Source organism: Macrobrachium nipponense, chromosome 5 (assembly GCF_015104395.2).
Source record: "Macrobrachium nipponense isolate FS-2020 chromosome 5, ASM1510439v2, whole genome shotgun sequence".
Taxonomy (NCBI): Eukaryota; Metazoa; Arthropoda; class Malacostraca; order Decapoda; family Palaemonidae; genus Macrobrachium; species Macrobrachium nipponense.
In genome coordinates, this window is record NC_061107.1 from 13039413 (window position 1) to 13059412 (window position 20000).

General features: G+C 36.6%; 1 protein-coding gene across 8 annotated transcripts in view; it reads right to left on the reverse strand.

Annotated features, from left to right (window-relative positions):
• Positions 1-20000, reverse strand: part of LOC135215210 (Ig-like and fibronectin type-III domain-containing protein 1) — a 485867-nt gene that overhangs the window by 105809 nt on the left and 360058 nt on the right. For all 8 annotated transcript variants that reach the window (XM_064249702.1, XM_064249709.1, XM_064249708.1 and 5 more), the window contains one exon: positions 2494-2582. In XM_064249702.1, the coding sequence (XP_064105772.1) occupies positions 2494-2548 (55 nt within the window). In that variant the 5' untranslated portion in view covers positions 2549-2582. The remainder of the gene's footprint in view (positions 1-2493; positions 2583-20000) is intronic.

Consider the following 20000-nt stretch of genomic DNA (forward strand, 5'->3'; position numbering starts at 1 on the left):
ACCTCCATGAATAACAAACAATAAAAGTAAACAATGAAAATGGATTAACCTCGTTTCTAAAATAGTGGGTTAATTCACAAACAGATAAATTCACAAACACCGATCTTTTGTGCCAATCTTCAAGACGACCTCTATTAATCACCAGACAACTTGAAGTCTGGAAAATAGAAAAAAAAGTAAACAAAAAAACGGTAGAGGAAATCAGAGGCTGCCTTAAGAGAGAGAGAGAGAGAGAGAGAGAGAGAGAGAGAGAGAGAGAGGAGAGAGAAGAGAAGGGGTCTCTAATGGACGGAGGGAACCAGTGACTAAACTTTTACTTCTGGGTCCATTTCCCCTCGTTTGCTTGCAGGTGGCACTAATCTTGGGGGGTGGGGGGGGTGGGGTGGGGGGTGAGGGGGCATGCTACGCATTCCTGCCTTCCTTCCTTTCCAACTTGGTGCCCTGCGTTCACAAACAAACAGACACTCGGGCATATATATAGTACATACGATACTGACCAGAGAGTTGGATAATAACTGCACGCACGTTTATTATATATATATATATATATATATATATATATATATATATATATATATATATTATTAATATACTTATATATATAATCATATATTTAATTTAACCTATATATATATATATAGATAGATAGATAGATAGATAGATAGATAGATAGATAGATAGATAGATAGATAGACAGATAGAGACAGATAGATTCATAGTTAAGGCAAAACATTCCAGAAGTGGCCTTTCTGTAAATTTTCCAGACTTATTAAAAAGAACTTACACAAAGGACTTCTTCAATGAAGCAAATAATCTTGACCTTGCAATGTACTTACCAAACCCCATATCATCTGTTGGTCTTAAAAACATCTTTATGTAAGGAGGCAAGATCATTAAATATGATCAAGCACTTCTCATGTTTACCTCAACTTCGTCTATTCATTAAACGAAACCAGAAAAATCAACATTTTCTCATCCCTTGATACAAAGCTGACAATACAGAGATTTTATCATACAGACTAAATGATCTCGTTCGAGCGAAACAACTGCGCATCAGATCGAATACACGAAACTGGTATCAGTAATGAGATTTGAGACTGGGTCTTATATTGGAGAATACTGCGAGTTAGGTACGAGCGCATATCCGAGTAATTACTGGTGACAATGGATACTGACGCAGTCCAGTAATTACCTGTTCGATACGATGGGGGTCGTATTGAAGTAGTTTCTCGATCGGCGTTATTGAATTTCGATTTAAGATTGTTACTGCTGTTTAAGTGTTGCGATTTAACCTTCATTGAATATATTTGTAGTAATATAATTGCATTATTTGACAAATAAATATGACGAAACGAATAGTGGGAGTTAATAAATCCATAGATAATTGCACAACAATTTGATTGGATCAAATTTTAAGAGAGAGAGAGAGTTAGCTTTATCAGGGATGGTGATGACAATTTTTACTTCAAAAAATAAAGAGAGAGAGAGAGAGAGAGAGAGAGGAGAGAGAGAGAGAGAGAGAGAGAGAGAGAGAGAGAGAGAGAGAGAGAGAGAGAATAATGCTTCACGTATCTGACGGACAAAAATAAATAAATGTAAAAATAACTTCTTAAATAAATTAAATAAAAGTATGTAAATAATACAAAATTCAAGTAAAAGAAACAGAAATTTTACGAAAATGGTTACACATTTAGCCGTCGACTCGTATTTTATAAACAATTAGGAAGTTAAAACAGCCATGTAATAAAACCTATGAGTAAATCGAATGAAACTGAAGTCATTTATGGCAAAAAAAAAAAAAAAAAACAAAAAAAAAAACTAAATGGACACAAAGATGTAATAACATACCTATTGTAGGAAAAAAACTCTCTTTAATATTGCATTGAAAGACTAAGCACTGGGACCTGTGAGGTCATTCAGCTCTGAAACGGAAATTGACTGTACAAAGTTTGTTAGGAGAGGGTGGAAGGGTGGAAAGTAAGTTGGAAGAGAGAGAGAATATGAAAGGAGGCATAGTAAAAGGAACGAAAAGGATTGCAGCTAGGGACCGGAGGCACGCTGCAAAGAACCTTAAGTAACGCCTACAGTGCACTGCATGAGGTGCACTGACGGCACGACACCACCACCACCACCACCTCCCACTACGGGGCTCCCTTTAGTAGGATTAAAAAATAAGAAGGGTCAGTGAGAAAAACTTACCTGGGAAAAGATTTTCTTTTAGTAAAAATACATAAATAAATAAATAAATAAATAAATAAACAAATAAAACACCTCGATGAGGAAACTTACATGGAATGAGACTTACTTTTAGTAAAATATTAAATAAAAATAAAAATAAAAAACACCTCGGTGAGGAAACTTACATGGAATGAGATTTCCTTTTAGTAAAAAAAATAAATAAACAAAAAAGAACAAGAGGAAGAAGAAGAAAAAAAAACACCCCAGTGAGGAAACTTTACCTGGAATGTGATTAAACTCAGTGAGGAAACTTACCTGGAATGAGGTGTGAGGTAAAGAAGCCCACCACCACCAGCAACGGAGGCAACATACTGTGGCGTCTTCCGAACGCTCCCTTCAGAGGCCTGCGGAGGAAGAGGAAGGAAGACCCATGAATTAAAAGGACAAGACGGCAGGAACAGCGCGAATGGAAGATGGGAAGAGAATATGGGAATAGTGAGGAAAGAGAAAATGCTCTTGACAAAATTAGCCATGAAACATTTTAGAGATAGAATACGAACAATCATATATATACTATATATATATATATATATATATATATATATATATATATATATATATATATATATATATATAATGTACATATACACTTATATATATATGGTGATAATATATATATATATATATATATATATATATATATATATATATATATATATATATATATATATATATATATATATATACTATATATATATATATATATTAATATATAGTATATATATATATATATATATATATATATAGATATATATATATATTATCATATTTATATAATTATATTATATATATATATATATATTATATTTATATATATATATATTTATATATATGAACATCCTATGAGGGGAAAAGATTCATATATTCATAAGAAATCTGCATAGTTCTAGCAGATACTACAATTTTTAATGTTCCAAGAATATCTAAAAGGAATACACATTAAATTCTTTAGCTTACAACAGCAGTTACACCATCCTTACAAGGGAAAAAATATTAGACTTACATATCATTTTCATAGGTATATTTATGCATAAACTCCTCAAAAATGTATTTCCCTTAGCAATGATTGCCAAAACTTGAAAAGCAATAACTATAATCATTATAAACAATTGATTACCACAAATTTCGCGACGCTAAATTCATCCGGGTGAAATACAATTTACGGCAAAACCTGATTACAATGGCGCTTGTTTCATTAAGGAATGTAATTAAAAGAGAATAATCACCATCAGGGACCTTCTTTATCCAAACAACGAAGCCTGAATGAAAATAAATTTCATTCCGCAGAAAAGTAGACATCAGGTTGAACGTTTGCAAGAAAAGTGAAATACGGTAATACCACATAAAACATTGAAGACGAGGGACGTTCAATATGCAACTTGTCTTATGAAACGGAAAGTGATTGGCGAACTGGAAAAAACCTGAGAGCGTATGTGCAAAATATAAGTAAAGATTCTGAAGCAGTTTGTTCTTTGTTTGTTTGTTTGTATGGTGATTTTACGTTGCATGGAACCAGTGGTTATTCAGCAACGGGACCAACGGCTTTACGTGACTTCCGAACCACGTCGAGAGTGAACTTCCATCACCAGAAATACACATCTCTCACACCTCAACGGAATGCCCGAGAATCGAACTCGGGGCCACCGAGGTGGTAAGCCAACACCATACCGACCACGCCACTGAGGCGCTTGAAACAGTGATAAGCAATGGCAAGAAATACCTTTGGATAAAAGAGGGGATAGCAAGCCCTGGAGAAAGTACAGCAATCTCATTATTGCTAGCAATGGTGTATGCAGATCAAGCACAGACAACAATATAAGGCATCAAAGCATTATTCTAAATGGATGACAATGCAATGCAACATATCAAAACAATATTACGCCTTGCCAACAACAACAACAACAACAACAAATATTCCCTGACATTTCCATGAAATGGTACCATGCCTTTAAAAATTGTCCAAAGGCTGTATCCTGCGACCCAGCCAACGACCCCTTTGAAAAAAGGGACAAACAGAGAGAGAGAGAGAGAGAGAGAGAGAGAGAGAGAAGAGAGGAATGCCATCCTCGTGGGTGGGGTGGGGGGGGGAAAAAAAAAAAAAAAGGGGGGGGGGGGGGGAGGGAGGGGAGGAAAATGCATTTGAAGTAAAAGGGAATTTATTCGCACCACCAACGGGATGCGGCATAAAAGGACAAAGATATTTAATTTGCAATCACTTGTGTGAGCGCCTGGCATTCTCTTCCAAACAAGGCGCCACTGCTGATGATAATGATTGCCACGGGCAGGATAAGAGTGGAGAATTGGGCATTCCAGAGCAGCTGTTCGTTTCTGCAGAGTGTGAGATGCACACACACAAGTATTTGTGCAAGTATTTACGAATATGCACATTCAAAAGGCGTTTGTCTATGTCAGCGTTTATTCCCTGCATAATATCAGCGCAAAAAACTATTTCATTTCCTCAACACTGAAATAATTTTAAAAACAATTTAAAAAACCTGATTTTCCATTTTTTCATATAAAGGAGAAAAAAAGATGGTTGATATGGCAAGATGCAAGTATATTAACCATCAAAGAATACCATATAATTTAAAAGCTGCTTCTTCCTTTTTTTCCCCTCTATATAAATGAATCGATCTCGCCATGAAAGGACAACGAAAGCTGCTGAGGGCCACCTAGCTTCAACTGCAGACATTGGCATTAATATAATTTTAACACTTTCACGATAATCGCCAGATCTGTTGACACGCTAGTTTAAAATTACGCAGAACCGCCTATTGCCTGTAGCAGCCATGGGAAAAAAACTATATAAAACTCACCAAGGATGGGCGAGTTTTTTTTACCATACGAGGGGAAAACTCTTCACAAGAATATGTTCAAAAGAAGGCCTCAAGTGAGGGGAGTATGTTTGTATAGGAAGGAAGATAAAAGGAGGGGAGGTTATGGTGGAGTGTTATGATGAAGAGGGGGGGGTGGGGGGGGGAGGGTGGGGGAGAATGAGTTTGGAGGGCCAAGGTAATAAGAGCCGAGTTCTTTTTCTTTACGAATCTTCCTCGCACCTTGATAAGCAAAAGAAAAAAAAAAACACACACACACAGGGAAAACATATTTGGGGTGATGCTGGCCAGTACCGTCATTTGTACATCTTTAACTTGTGATTAGGTAGACACATACTACACATGCAACCTTCATTATCGGATGAAACTGACATCAACCATGAAAATATAAGCCATCTATCATTAAATACACCCTTATTTGCCAGTGGTACATCAACACGTAACGTAACATGTCAAATTCTTTGGGAAAAATCACACAAATCAGAAAAAAAAGATGGGACGATCCATTAAATGAAAAGCAGAGGAACAAAGTCTTCACAGAAATCAGGTTGAATCTATTTCATAATCGTATTCGGTCAATAACTAAAGTAAGAGATAAAGAAATCACGAGTATGATCTGATCATGTCACTTAAATGAAAAGGAGATGATAATTGCTATTTTTACTCTTAAAGTAGAGTGATCATAAAAGTAAGGAAATATGAATTATTTGTAGAGTGATCATAAAAATAAGGAAATATGAATTATTTGAAGAAAATTACTTAAACCAACAATCATATAGATTCAAAGCAGACATGTGTTATCACTGTCTCATTTCCGCTTAACAATCCCTAATACGCACACTCAGGAGAGAGAGAGAGAGAGAGAGGAGAGAGAGAGACGTGTTACGTAAGACGACTTAGAAAAATAGACCCCATCCTCTCAAAGATACTTATCTGTGTGTGAAGAAAGGGGGTCTTTGCCAAGCGGTTTCCAGTGGGTTCTCTGAAGAAATTCTCAGAAAAAAAAAGAGAGAGAAAACAGTCTGTATCGTATTCATTCTCTGTCATGTTCCACAGGGACGATGATCTTACTTAGAACTGAGATCTGAGGTTCGTCAGGTACAGTTTAGCAACCGTAAATAATGTGTCAATTCCTTTTGAACTAACAGGAGAATTACAGTGATTACATATTTCGCTGGGACCTATGAGGTCATTCAGCGCTGAAATGGAAATTGACAGTAAAAGTTTGGAAAGTGTAACAGGAGGAAAACCTCGCAACTATGAATCAAGTGTTAGGAGAGGGTGGAAAGTAAGATGGAAGAAAGAGAATATGAAAGGAGGTACAGTAATGGATTGTAGAATGGACGAAGATTTGGTTCTTTGATCCCATCATTTCAGCCATAGGCTCACGTGGAGCACTTTCATTATTTCACACAGGCGAAAAGGGATGATTTTGAACTCAGTCTAGTATCTGGTCTCATTAGGTATGTGGATGAATAACCCAAAATTTATTCTGATCCCAGTACAGAATTTGGGCTCACTAACCCAAATTTCCTTTGCATATTTCAGTTTCTCGTTGGACGAGTGACTGACGTCCTCGCCAACCGACTCAGTAGTCCCGAGTTCGATTCCCCGCTCTGCCAACGCGGAATCCGAGGAATTTGTTTCTGGTGATTAGAAATTAATTTCTCGATATAATGTGGTTCGGATCCCACAATAAGCTGTAGGTCCCGTTGCTTGGTAACCAATTGGTTCCTAGCCACGTAAAAATGTCTAATCCCTCGGGCCAGCCCTAGGAGAGCTGTTAATCAGCTCATTGGTCTGGTTAAACTAGGATATACTTAACTATTTGTATATATCATTTGGCAGTATTATGTTCACTATGACCTCTTGCATAGCCATAAACTAAACTCAGGATATTAAGAATATGTTTGGAGCTTCCAGTAATCGTGACCAGCTCATATATCCATCCAGCCTCGGGAGATGCAGGCATCATTTTTTCATATCTGACGGACAGGGCTCGTTTTCGCTTCACAATTAAATGTGGAATATCAGAACCGAAATCTCTGAACTTCCTCATCATCATTTAGAGGGCACAACGAGAAAGTCCACATTCGCATAATATCTTATTCTAAAACTTAATTCAAATGAGATATCATATTTATTCTAACCTTTAATTCAAATATCATATTATATCATCGTCACTACTGAGGTAAAGTGCGGAAGAAGGCAAAAGATTAATAGGGACGTTAGAATACTAAGGCTATGGAGCGACTGATTAAAAGTCCTGGGATTGATTGATTGATTGGCAGACTGCCTTTAGGTAATTGACGTCGGAACGACCTTGGTAATTTTGGAAGTACCCCAGGGAGTGCTGAGGTCACGGGTCGTTTAATGTGGTGCGTCGTACCTTTTATCAAGTGGTCGTTAAAATGCAGGTAACCTATAGGAAAAAAAGCAGATAAGAGGAACTACCAATGACGAATATAATAATGAAAATAATAGAACGTGAGAGCAATAAATGAGAAGGTTTGGAAAATGAGGGACGTCTAAGTCACCATATGAAAGAATATAAACTTAATGTAGTACGACCAGTGATATTGATTAAATACAAAATTAATACCCATCAGTATGGGCAATTTTTGTGGCGCCTTTTAGACACATTCGTGTCTACTCAAATCCTTCTCTCTGGGGTACACCGTATTGGGAGAAGGAGTTACAATGAGTTACAAGGATTAGGATGTCTCAAAGACTTATTAGTCCAACCGAGGAGACATCGTGTGCTTACTTATCTCTAGGAGCAGGTTTTACCCTTCGTTCAGTGGTCCTAATGATTTTGTCTAGTCTTTACTTTTTTAAACTCTTCCAACACTGCTTGACTGTTTACCAACTTCTTCTGGTGGCGGCAAGTTTATTCAATGTTTGGTCTATATATATCTTTATGGTGAAGGAAGTTCCCACAATGGGATGTTATTAGTTACCTCTGTTCAGTTCTAGGTTTCCACTCCATATTTTTTTGTTGTTGGGTTTTTCGTTTAATGTTAAAACAAGAGAAAATTCGCTTGAAGCTTGAAGAACTAAAATATGTAGAGAGAGAGAGAGAGGAGGGACGAGAGATGAGAGAGTGAGGAGAGGACGTGAGAGGTGAAGAGAGGGAGGAGAGGATTGGAAGAGAGAGAGGACGAGAGACTTTTTAAATAGGGAAATTTATTATTAAAAAAAAAGAAAAACACACACAACATACAAAACAATACAACCATTGAACTAATTAAAAATAAACAGGTCCACGGGGGCTGTTGTGTCACTTTTCGATACGATGTTACGACCAGTAGAACTGTGGGGGATATAACTTCGGGAAGAACTGATCAATTTTGTTACTAAGTTAAGCGACACAGGCAGCACCAAAGTTGTTGATTTTTTCCTTTGCAGGCCAGTTTGCACGCATAAGCTTGGCAAAGCCTTTTGCATCGGGGTTGTTCAAGACACAAGCCAAACCTTCCGCTATTCTATAGGAAATTTCTGTAAGAAACTTCAAACAAAATAAATTTTAAAGTAAGGGGAGTAATTTTCGGTAAGCTGTAAACGCAAACAAAAAGCGAAGGCAATTAAAGACTCAACGTTGAAATGAAATTGGGAAGTGAAAAAAAGAAATCAAAATTAAAAAGAACCAAAACATGTTAAATGCCTATAACTTCGAGGGAAAGTTGTCATTGCAGATAGAGCCTCTCTTGGTCACCAAAAACCGCAACATCAGCTTGATGCCACATCGCCACAAGCAACATGTTACGAAATTGCATTTGCTGCGACTCTCAAGGGAGATCGCCCAGGGGAGGAGGGAGGAGGGGGGGGGGGAGCGTAGGAAGAAGATGGCATGCAGAAGGGAGGGGAGAATTTAAGATGGGAAGGGAGGGAGGGGGTTGGGGTGGGTGGGTGGGAGGGGGAGGGAATGGGAGGGGAGGTGGGAGATGAAATAGAGAGAAGAAAGTATGGGAGACTGGAAATGGAAAAGGCACCTCGTAAAGAAGCAGAAATGTCATAAAGCATCCATGTGGGAAGTTCCATATCCGTGCGGTCTCCTTTCGCAACAGCGTTTCCTCGATGATGCCAATTGCCAGGCCGGACGGTGAAGGAAGTTGACTTACCACAGAGAGGAGAGGAGAGAGAGAGACGGAGGAGGAGGAGACGGAGAGAGAGGAGGAAGAAGAAGGCTTCCTTCCTTCAGGCTTCAGTTGAACCGTTAACCCTCTGTTTAAGCCCCGTTATTCGAATATAGTGTGATGCCCTCAGGCATGAAGAAAGGAAGCCCCTTGCTACATTCCAAAAGGCACCTCAAGTCATAATACAAGAGAAAGAGAACAGAAACCGCCAACTGGACACAGCTATCTCCAGTTCCTACACATTAGGCTCTACCATTCTTCCAATAAGTTCAATGGCCTTCCACTTCAAATGTCCGCTTTGGGCCCTTGCAGGTTGGCTGCGCGGCCAACTATCTCTTTGGCTGCCAAAGTGTTGCAATTTTGGACGGACTGGACACATCTCTTTTGTGCAAAGGTTGGGAGCTGACACTGCATTCTCTTTTAGGCTTGCCAAGGGTTGGGCGCCTGCGTAATCTCTTTTGGCAGCCAAAGGTTGAATGACGACTGGCACTATCTCGTCATCGAAGATGACAAGGGTCGTTCATTCACATCACCACATCCAGAAAAAGCCTGCATTTCATTCTCATTATCGTCACGTACCCGATTAAAAAGAAACAAGGAAATAAAACGTTCCTAAGATTAGAATAGCTCTTCTTGGAGTTGGGACCGTACCGTCATGGTAAACTACATACAACACCAGAACGATCATTATTGCACAGTTCAACGTAAGTTCAATTGAAGCACATTATGTATGACTCGGTCATTCGAATGAGATATATAGATATATTGCTAGACTCATGGTGATCATCACTTCATTACAAGAGTCTGGACCCTCTCTCTCTCTCTCTCTCTCTCTCTCTCAGTGACACGTATGCCGCCGAAGACATTCAACTATGAATATTCTCGGCTACATAATTGGTTTTACCTTCTCGTAAGAAATTAAAATAATTTTCTTTCCTCGCTTTCCTCTCTCCAAAAGAATTGATGGAACTCAGACGAACGCAACTTAATCTCAAGAATTGTTGTTTTCATTTTAACTATCCACTTCACTGGCATTTCCACCCAGGCTGCAATATCGCTAAGTCGTGAAATGAACCACTCGTCTGTTTGCCGGAAAACTCGCCTCTTGTTGATTAAGTGTTTTGTTCCTTTCTTAATCATTTTCTCTTGAAGGATCTATCGAGAAATAGTCTTGGGAGTGTAATTTGGCCGTTAGTGTCTTTGCAAATAGAATGCCAATCTTGGAGTTATGACGTAAGTTATGAGTAAGGAAAAAATTGGGCCGTTGGTGACGCTTCTTGCTGGAGGTTAAATGTATTTTTTCAGAAACTACCAAAATGACCCTTTAATTTATCGCATTCTCGCCTTCTACCACTTCGGAATTAGTTTATAGTTTTCATATATGGTAAAAGCCGAAGGGTAATTTTTTAGTTTGGATTACTATGTTGGGAAAAATATTATTAGTTTCCGAGGTTAGAGCTTAATTAAATATTAAAGGAACATTTGTTAGCCTCGTAATAATTTAATCTGAATACATGGTGGATTGAAATTTTAACTATTAAAAATATTATTATATATTAGGGATATATTATATATATATTATATCTTCCTTCTCTCTCAAACCAGGGCTTTTCTTAATTCCTCGCGACTAGTTTCGGAGATTTACGTTTCCTCCGTCATCGGGCAAATCTATAAATGGTAATGGAATTATTTTTCAATTAAATTAAAATTATTGACGTAATTATAAGTTAATTTAAATTCAATACAAGGCAAAATTAAGATCTAATTTACAATAAATTACTATAAGTTACATTAAAACTTAACTCAAAACACAAGCAATATCGAAATTCACTTCAGAAACCAAGGCGAAGTGGAAAGCTTTTGGCCTTTCTTGATATACCAATCAGACACAGTGAAAACGGGTTTCTCAACATCTGTTTATAGGAAAACCGACTTTCTCCGGGTTTGACCACCAAAATGTCCTCATTTATTCCTGGTTGCAGTTCAAGAGGAAATTTGATTACGACCTTAATATCGAGAAGCTTTAATATATGTTCAAAAATGTTAATATGGCCTAGGAGTATAATTTCCTCAAGCAGTGCTTATTTTTGAATGGCTTTAGCAAAGTGTTTACTGAGTACGTTATATAGGAAAGGCGAAGGCTTCAAAAATTTATAACTTCCAAAATCAACAACCCGTGACCTTGTCAACTGGGAGCAGTTACGATATTTTCCCCATCAAGTTTCTTGGAAAAATAGGTCCTTTGCTCTCGCTTAAGGAAAAGATTAAACCAAACTTTTGCATGAATTCTACCCCACAAAGTAGACAATTTCCGAGTGGTTTATTTCAAAGCCTACATCTACAATTACAAAAAAAACTTAAAATTCTTCAGGTTACAAGGGATGTGATACCGTAACTGAGCTTGGGCAGTCAGCTATTATGTATTGAAGTATAAGTGTCATTGCTTGATTAGATGCAATTGTAGGAAAATTGGAAAATCTAAAGAGGACAGTTTCAGGGTTGTCGCATTTCTTCGAACATCTCGGAAGATCTGTTAGGACCAAATGTGGCATTAATCAAACCTCATTTAAGTGCTATTCGTCTAATCACTGGAAGAATAATGACCAATTCCTATCAATGTTTAAGATTCCTTTTCGTCCTTATTGAGAAACAACGCAAATTGAGCTCGGAAGAGAGTGGTGAATCTCTAATATACCCATAAGCCCGAATAAACCTCTCTTTGGTAATAATGAAACGTCTGGTTGAATAGCTGGGTTTTTAGGGATTTTTTTTCTGCCTTTCTCTTGACAACAAACAGGTTTGTTAGTTGTCTATATTTAAGGATTTTTCTTGCTGTTGGCTTTAGGTTAATATTTGTCTTGTTTTATTTTTGTGTTTGTTTAATTTTAATTTATTTTGCTCTGCTTATTTTAAGGTAACTTATAGTTAATTCTGAAATTTTATCTTATTTTGCCTTGGTTTTAATGCTAACGTTAATATTGCGTCAGTTGAATTTTTAATTGTAAATAAATATTCCATTATAGATTGCACCCGTGACCGGAGGAAACGTAAATCTCCGAAACTAGTCGCCAAAACAATAAAGGATGGCTTTGTTCATTGGCAAGCCCTTGGGACATTTTAAGAGATATTTAATTATTTTTATTCGTCTCCGGATTCCCACGGAAACTCTTCTATTGCCTGTATCGAATTACTATACATATTATATATATAATATTTCTATAGTTATATATATACCTCTCATATTACTCTCTTACTCTATATATATTACGTATGTATAATGCCGTTAGTGTTATATTAAATATAGCATCATCAATGTAGCTTTAACTTTTTAACCCAATTGCATTAAAAACCCAATTGGCAATTGAAAGAAGGAGAGAGAGAGATGAAGGAGGAGGAGAGAGGAGAGAGGATTTAGAGAGGAGCCCAACCAAGTAGTGGCAATTGCCGAACGAAAATCAGGAGCGAAGATAATTCCCGGGGTATTCATTCCCAGGCCATCGTCCGTCCTTTATCGCCAGTGGGACTTTACGGGAACCTTTTTAGGGTGACCCGAAAAAAGGGGAAAAAAAGAAGATGGAGGAAATGACCGTCCTCCGAGATTGAGAATGAAAGGATGCGTGAGACGACGGAGAGGAGAGATGAAGGAATGAGGATCGAATAAAGGGGAGACGAAGGGAAAATTATCACTGTCTGGGATTTGGGAACAACGGGAGTCCATTTTCGTGTTGAAAAAAAGGAATAAATGCAAAGGAAATGATAACTAAATGCTGAAGGAAAATAAGGAACAAAAAAAAGTTGAATAAAATAAAAATTACTAAAAAATCGCCTGGGAAAATAGGATAAATCTGAATTATGCCTACAAAGGAGACGTGTACCGGAGACGCGAAGAGATAAATATATATATATATATTATAGATAATAGTTAATATATATATATATTAGAATATTATAGATATTCTTATTATTAGATATGTATATATATTTGTATATATATATTATATATAATTTATCTATATATTAATAATATATATATTATATATAGGAATTTACATTTAATACGTTATATATATGTAATATATTATATTATTAGATATTACAACATATATATACCTTATAATATATATATATATATACCTATATTATATTATATTAATAATATATTTAGATATTAATTATAATATTTATAGATGTATATATACATATGTTATATATACCCCATATATATATATACATAATAGAAATATATATGTATGTATATATATATATATACATATGTTTATATAAATACATTAGATATATATCATATATAATATAATATTATATATATATATGTTAATATATATGTTATATATTCCCCACGTTGATTAAATATTTACGGAGGTAAAGACCTTGAAGAAAGCAAGACCAAAAAAAAGGAGACAAAAAATCATTTCCTCGCTTTAACAAGGCAAAATCCCATTACAGCCAAAAAAGACTTCCAGGTTATTAGGGGATGATAAAGGAAAACACCCCCGACCGAACATTGATGGTGGAATTAGCTCTCGCAAGATTAGTCCAGGAGAATACGATCTCCAGTCGGCGAAAAAAGGGGTGGATGGATTGACGAGAAATGGTTGAGAAGATGAGAGGAGGAGAGAGAGAGGACTGGAACGAGGGCGCGGATGAGAAGAGAGAGAGAGGTTATTGGAAATTATTGACGATTGAAACTCAAAACTCGAAAACAAAACCGTAATAGAATAAACGATTTGCAACAATGTTTGTATGAGCTAGTGAGAGGAGGAGAGACGAGGAGACGAGGAGGAGGATGAGGAGAGGAGAGAGAGAGAGAGAGAGAGAGAGGGGGTGGGTTGAGGGGGGGTTATATAAATATACAAAGTTATTGGAATATTGACGATGAACTCAAAACTAGAAAAACATTTAAAAAATAAATGATTGTAACACTACCAATGAGAGAGAGAGAGATGGAGAGGACCGACGAGAGGATCTAGAGAGAGGAGAAATAGAGAGAGAAGAGGTATAAATAAATATACAAAGGAGTTTATGGAAATATTGACGATGGAACTCAAAAACCTAGAAAAAAAGGTTAAAGGGACAATGGAAGTGGATTAAAAACAACATTGAATTGTGGAGGAAACTAAAATGGCTAATAAAGGGACAAAACAAAAGAACAGAATAAAACGAATAGCTGCGGATGAGGGAAACTGAATTGAAAGTAATACAAAAGCAATAAAAGGGACGAAAGATAACTAATTACCGAAGTTGAAACTAAACAAAATAAAGCACATAAATGAGAAATGTATCGTTTAATCTAAACACGTTTCGCCTCAACCGCCTTTGATATTAAAGTACAAGCTAAACAAAGACCAAAATTGATCGATTAATTATATCAGATTTCTTCGTGAGGATTCAATTTTTTTGACCACATTTGATTTTTAAATTTTAAATTATAAAAAATTAAAAACTTTTTTTTTTATGATTTTCAATGTCCATTTAATGCAGAGCAGATTTCAAGCTTTCCAGTTTCTAATTATGGGGTATTTTTTCGAACGTTAAATCTCGAATCCTAGGAATCGACGTGATTCTTCTGAATGCCTCACTATAATCCTTGTCTTTTATGGCCCCCCCACCCCCCCGGCCCCCCCCCCCGGCCCCTCCACCCGACCCCCTTTTCCCGTTCCTAAAGCCGTGTCCCGGAGAAATTTTGTTCTATCGGCCAAATTACTTCAATAAAAGTAAAACTCCTTTTTCTGGCTGAAATAACTCACTCTGACGTTTTGTTTCGCCATTAAATCCTCCCTCCCAAATCTCCTGGATTTCCTCGCTTCTTGACTGTCCCTCCTTTCCTCCTCCATCCTCCTTTTCCCTGGTCCTTCTTCCCTTCTTTCTTCTTCTTTTCTTTTTCTTCTTCTTCTTTCTTTCTATTCCGTCTTCATTGTTCTTTCTTTCAATCTCGTCTGCAACTGAGCAGTTCTTATAAGCTTTAACCTTCGGTTCTGCAACGCCTAACCCCTCGAACTCGGTGGAATCTGTTTCTTTTCTACAGAAACATTCTTGAAATTGATTCTTGACCTTACATGATCTTTGCTATAGTACCAGCCATTTCCAGGATTCTCTCTCTCTCTCTCTCTTCTCCTCTCTTCTTCTCTCTCTCTCTTTCTCTCATTCCTGTTCGAACATCCAGTTCCAATATACCTCAGCTGACCTTATTTGTGTATAAGTACCACGTCATCAGTCGACTGTTGTAGGTTCCAGCTTAGGTGGAGAGAGAGAGAGAGGGAGCGATAGGATAGAAGGAGGAGAGAAGAGAAGAGAGGAGAGAATTCTTAACATCGTTAACATTGATGGAAGGAATATTACGTTAATCATATCTTAATTTTAGTAATAAAATATTTTCCGAATAAAAAAAAAAAAAAAAGAAATAAAATGAAATAAAAAAACAATTTTAAAATTTATTCCCCGCAATGTTTGAAATTTGTAAGAATATAAAAACTCGCCTAATTAAAGTCAGGATTAGATTATGGTTTACCTCCAGGAATCAGTGGGCGTGCTTTGAAACGCTAACGAGTCTTTTTCGTTGGGCGCTTCCGATTATCTACCCAACGAATCAAATTCCTGTTGGTAGCTGCTTTTTGGCCTCTTTTCAAATTTCTTAAAAAAATGACTGAGGGCTTAGAGGGCCTGTCTAAAATGGTTATGTTGATCATCCACCCCTCCAATTTCATCAAGGCATTACCAAATTGCAGCCCTCCTAGCCTCGGCTGGCTTTATGTTTTAATTTAAACGTTTCTAAAGCTTACCCCATCGATTGGTGCGTCTGGCACTGCTAGAGGTGCCAACTACACAAGCCACCACCGGGTCGTAGCTTGAAAGTTTCATGGGCGGCGAACGGGTCACATAAGCCGTGGCTGAGAGTTTCATACAGCATTATTAGGGCTGTAGCGAAAACCTGATTGTGGCCGAAGTAGCTTCGTTTTTTTCGTTTTACATTTTTTTTCTTTTTGTTTACGTTCAAAATCCAATCAAACATTCCGAGTATGATTCTTATTTACCTTGAAATGAAGACGAAAACTTACTGCGCTCATTAATAACTTTAAAAACAATTAATGAATTTGAAAACATTATGATAACAAGGTGTCCCAGATATTGTAGCAAGATCAATATGGCGCATCTTTAATTATCTGACAAAGAACAAAGCTTAATCAAAGGGTAATATTTGTAATCTATGACATATCCTTGGTTTCTCCACTGCTAGAGAGAGAGAGAGAGAGAGAGAGAGAGAGAGAGAGAGAGATGAATACAAAAAGCACTTTACTGGAAATAATTGACAATGAACTTGAAAACTAAGAAGATATAGACAATAAAAAGATTGTGACACTCCTTATGAGAGAGAGGAGAAAAAAATGAATGTGGAAGAGAGAGGAGGAGAGAGAGAATAGAGGAGAGAGAGAGAGCGAGAGATAAAATAGAAATTAAAATTAATTTTTGAACTATTGAATGTGGAGAAATAAATAGAGAGAGAGAGAGGAGATTACAACATTGAATATGGAGAAATAAAGAGTGAGAGAGAGGAGGAGAGGAGAGGAGAGAGGAGAGAGTGAGAGGAGAATGAGGATTCCGACCTCATTGAAGGATTCACGGCCCAAGGTTGCTGTTTGTTTAGCTCTTGCGCTAAACAAATCGATACTGTTCATTTTCTGGTCAAAGATAATCAGTCAGTTTTCATTCGCCCTCTTCTCGTTGAGTTTTCCTCTCTCACTGTTTACTTTCGTCTTCAATCTCTCCTCTTATTCCTTTCCCCCTCTTTTGTTTGTTCGGTGGTTTCTGTTTTGCTACCAGAGGGAGCTGTCCGAATTATTTCTTTTTTCTTCTTGTTCTTTGGCCAAAACTAACAATGTATGGCGCCAACGTAATACAGGAACGCTCTCGTTTGTTTTGTGCTAGCCCTGAGCGAGAGAGAGAGAGAGCAGAGAGGAGAGAGGAGGCGAGAGAAAAGGAGTTGATTAGAACATTGAATGTGGGAGAAATAGAGGGAGAACAATTGAATGATTAGAAACTTTGAATGTGGATAGGGGAGGAGAGAAGAGAGATGGGAGGAGAGAGGAGACGAGAGAGGAAATTAGAAGAGAGAGAAAAAAACATTGGAATGTGGAGAAATAAAAGAGAGAGAGAGAGAAATTATACAAACACTTGAATGTGGAGAAATTATAGAGAGAAGAGGGAGGGAAATTACAAACATTGAATTGTGGAGGAATAAAGAGAGAGAGTAGGAAGAGAGGAAGAAGAAGGAGAGAGAGAGACGGAAGTGATATAGTGAGAGAGACTATTATGGGTGTGTTATCCGTCTGTTTTTAGTTTTCTGTAAAATAAAACTAATGTGGCGGCTTTGTTGTCCGTCCGCCCTTAGATCTTCAAAACTGAAGAGGCTAGAGGTCTGCAAATTAGTACGTTGATCATCCACCCTCCAATCATCAAACATGCCAAATTGCAGCCTTCTAGCCCCTGTGGTTTTTATTTTATTTAATGTTAACTTAGGCATAAACCTGCATCTGGCAACGATATAGGACAGGCCACCTCTGGGCCGTGGTTAAGGATTCATGGGCCACGGCTAATGTAGCATTATACCGAGACTACCGAAAGATAGATTTCTATTCGGGGTGCCTCGATTAAACGCTGGAAAGATACACTTAGGCGTATGGTGATCACATTTCGACCTTACGCCCGCCCGTCCCCCTCCCCCACAACCGTCCCCAATTCAATATGACCTGTTAATCTGCTGACCATCCTTCAGGGGCGACGGGTGAATTGATATATATCTAAAATATTTCCTCCCTGTCATCCAGGTTCCCTAGGATAAAAAGAAAAAAAACTCTAAAGCAAAATAAGATATAAGATATGCAAGGAAAGAAATTCTAGGATCTAGAAAATTCTGGATCTTCAGAAGCAAAATATGCTAATTACCGTCAGCCAAGCATCCTTTTCTTTTTTCGGTCATCACCAATCTTGAACAACTCGCTGATTACCTGATCATTATCCCATCTGAGCTCATTAGCTTTCTCTCTGTCTGAAGAAAACAGAACGTCGGGAATGAAAGCACAGTGAGTGATTTCATACTGACAGTATACTAAACTCTTCCAGTTACAAATCCTGGATTGGAAAGATATAGACAATAATCTGAAATCCCACCTTCCAATGAATCTTAATGACATCATTTTCACGAACAAGGCGTTATCCGACCTCCAGCTTCCTCGGGACGCGTGCAGGATTTACACTGCCCGTAAAAGTTGTAAATTAAAACGGGCTAAAATCTATGATTGAATAGAGCCTTGTCTCACCAACGAAAACTAAAGTAAATACGTTATATTTCATTAAAATAATTTTTCTGTGTTGTTTAACATGCACATTAATAATTTTCTACATTTTTATTCTAACAAATAAACCATAAATATCTTATCCTAAAACTCTTGTATCTTTAACTCAACGCGAAACACATTTTTCAGACATTTTTAGGCTCTTCTATAGACCTTCCCTACCACATCACCCCCCTCCCAAGAACACGAACAAGAACAACAAAGTAGTTTGTATGGCGTCAGTAAGATTTTTCAAAAGGAAAAATGCTGATTGAATTACTCATGCCAATCAAGTAAGTATGTCTATGTGCCAACTGGATGGCAATTAATTCACTACCCAACCCGTTTCATTAATAAAATCGTCCTCAATATCACAACATAACAAACAACAAAATATCGTAAATGAACACCACTAATGCGTACCACGTAGGCTACGCCTTAACACCTGGCAAATGGTAGAAGTAGCCGAAATTCATAATATCATTGTTTAAGCAACAATATTTCGATCACTTCGTCCAATGGCGATGTAGAGTAAGGAAAGTTCAGTAAAGTATTATTTTCGAATATTATTTTGAGCACTGTAAATATAATGCACAGCTTCCTAAAGGAAATGCACGTATAAGAATGTAAATCCTTATATTTTGCCATATAAAAATGCATTCTTAATGTTGACATATAAACAAATATTTTTTTGACAAATATTCTTATATTTTTTACCAAAAGTTATATATATATTTTCTTGGACTAATAAAAGCATAATCTTATATCTTTAACATATAAAACAACATTCTTATATTTTTGACATACAGACAAATTGTCTTTCAACAAATAAAAACATATTCTTATATTTTCGACATGTATGTAGTTTTTAAAAAGAAATATTCTTATATTTTTACCTAGAACAGAATTCTTACCTTATTGACATGCAAGAACGCTGTAAAACTAATTTTTTCCTTTACGATTTTCTTTGATTATCCCCTGCTCTTAAACGTATGAGGAACCGTTTATTATTTTATTTTTCAGTCATATAACAAACTTGGTTTTATCAATAATACATTACGAACGAATTAATATTGAGGTTTTCTTTTATAGAGAATAGTCAGGATTTCTTTTAAAAATATAGCCTGGTTGTCTTTAAAAAATAAAAACCCTGTTTTCTTCTTTATAAAAAAAATAGCCAGGTTTTCTTTTTATAAAAAAAATAGTAAGGTTTTCTTTTATAAAGAATAGCCAGGTTTCTTTAAAAAAAAATATAGTCTGATTTCTTTAAAAAAAATAGCCAAGTTTTCTTATTATAAAAAAAGCCACTTTTTTATAGAAAAAAATAGACAGGCTTTCTTTTTATGGGAAAAATAGGTTTCCTTTTATAAAAAAAATTAACCGATTTTTCTTTTTATAAAAAAAAAATAGCCAGGTTTTCTTTTCATAAGAAAATAGCCAGGTTT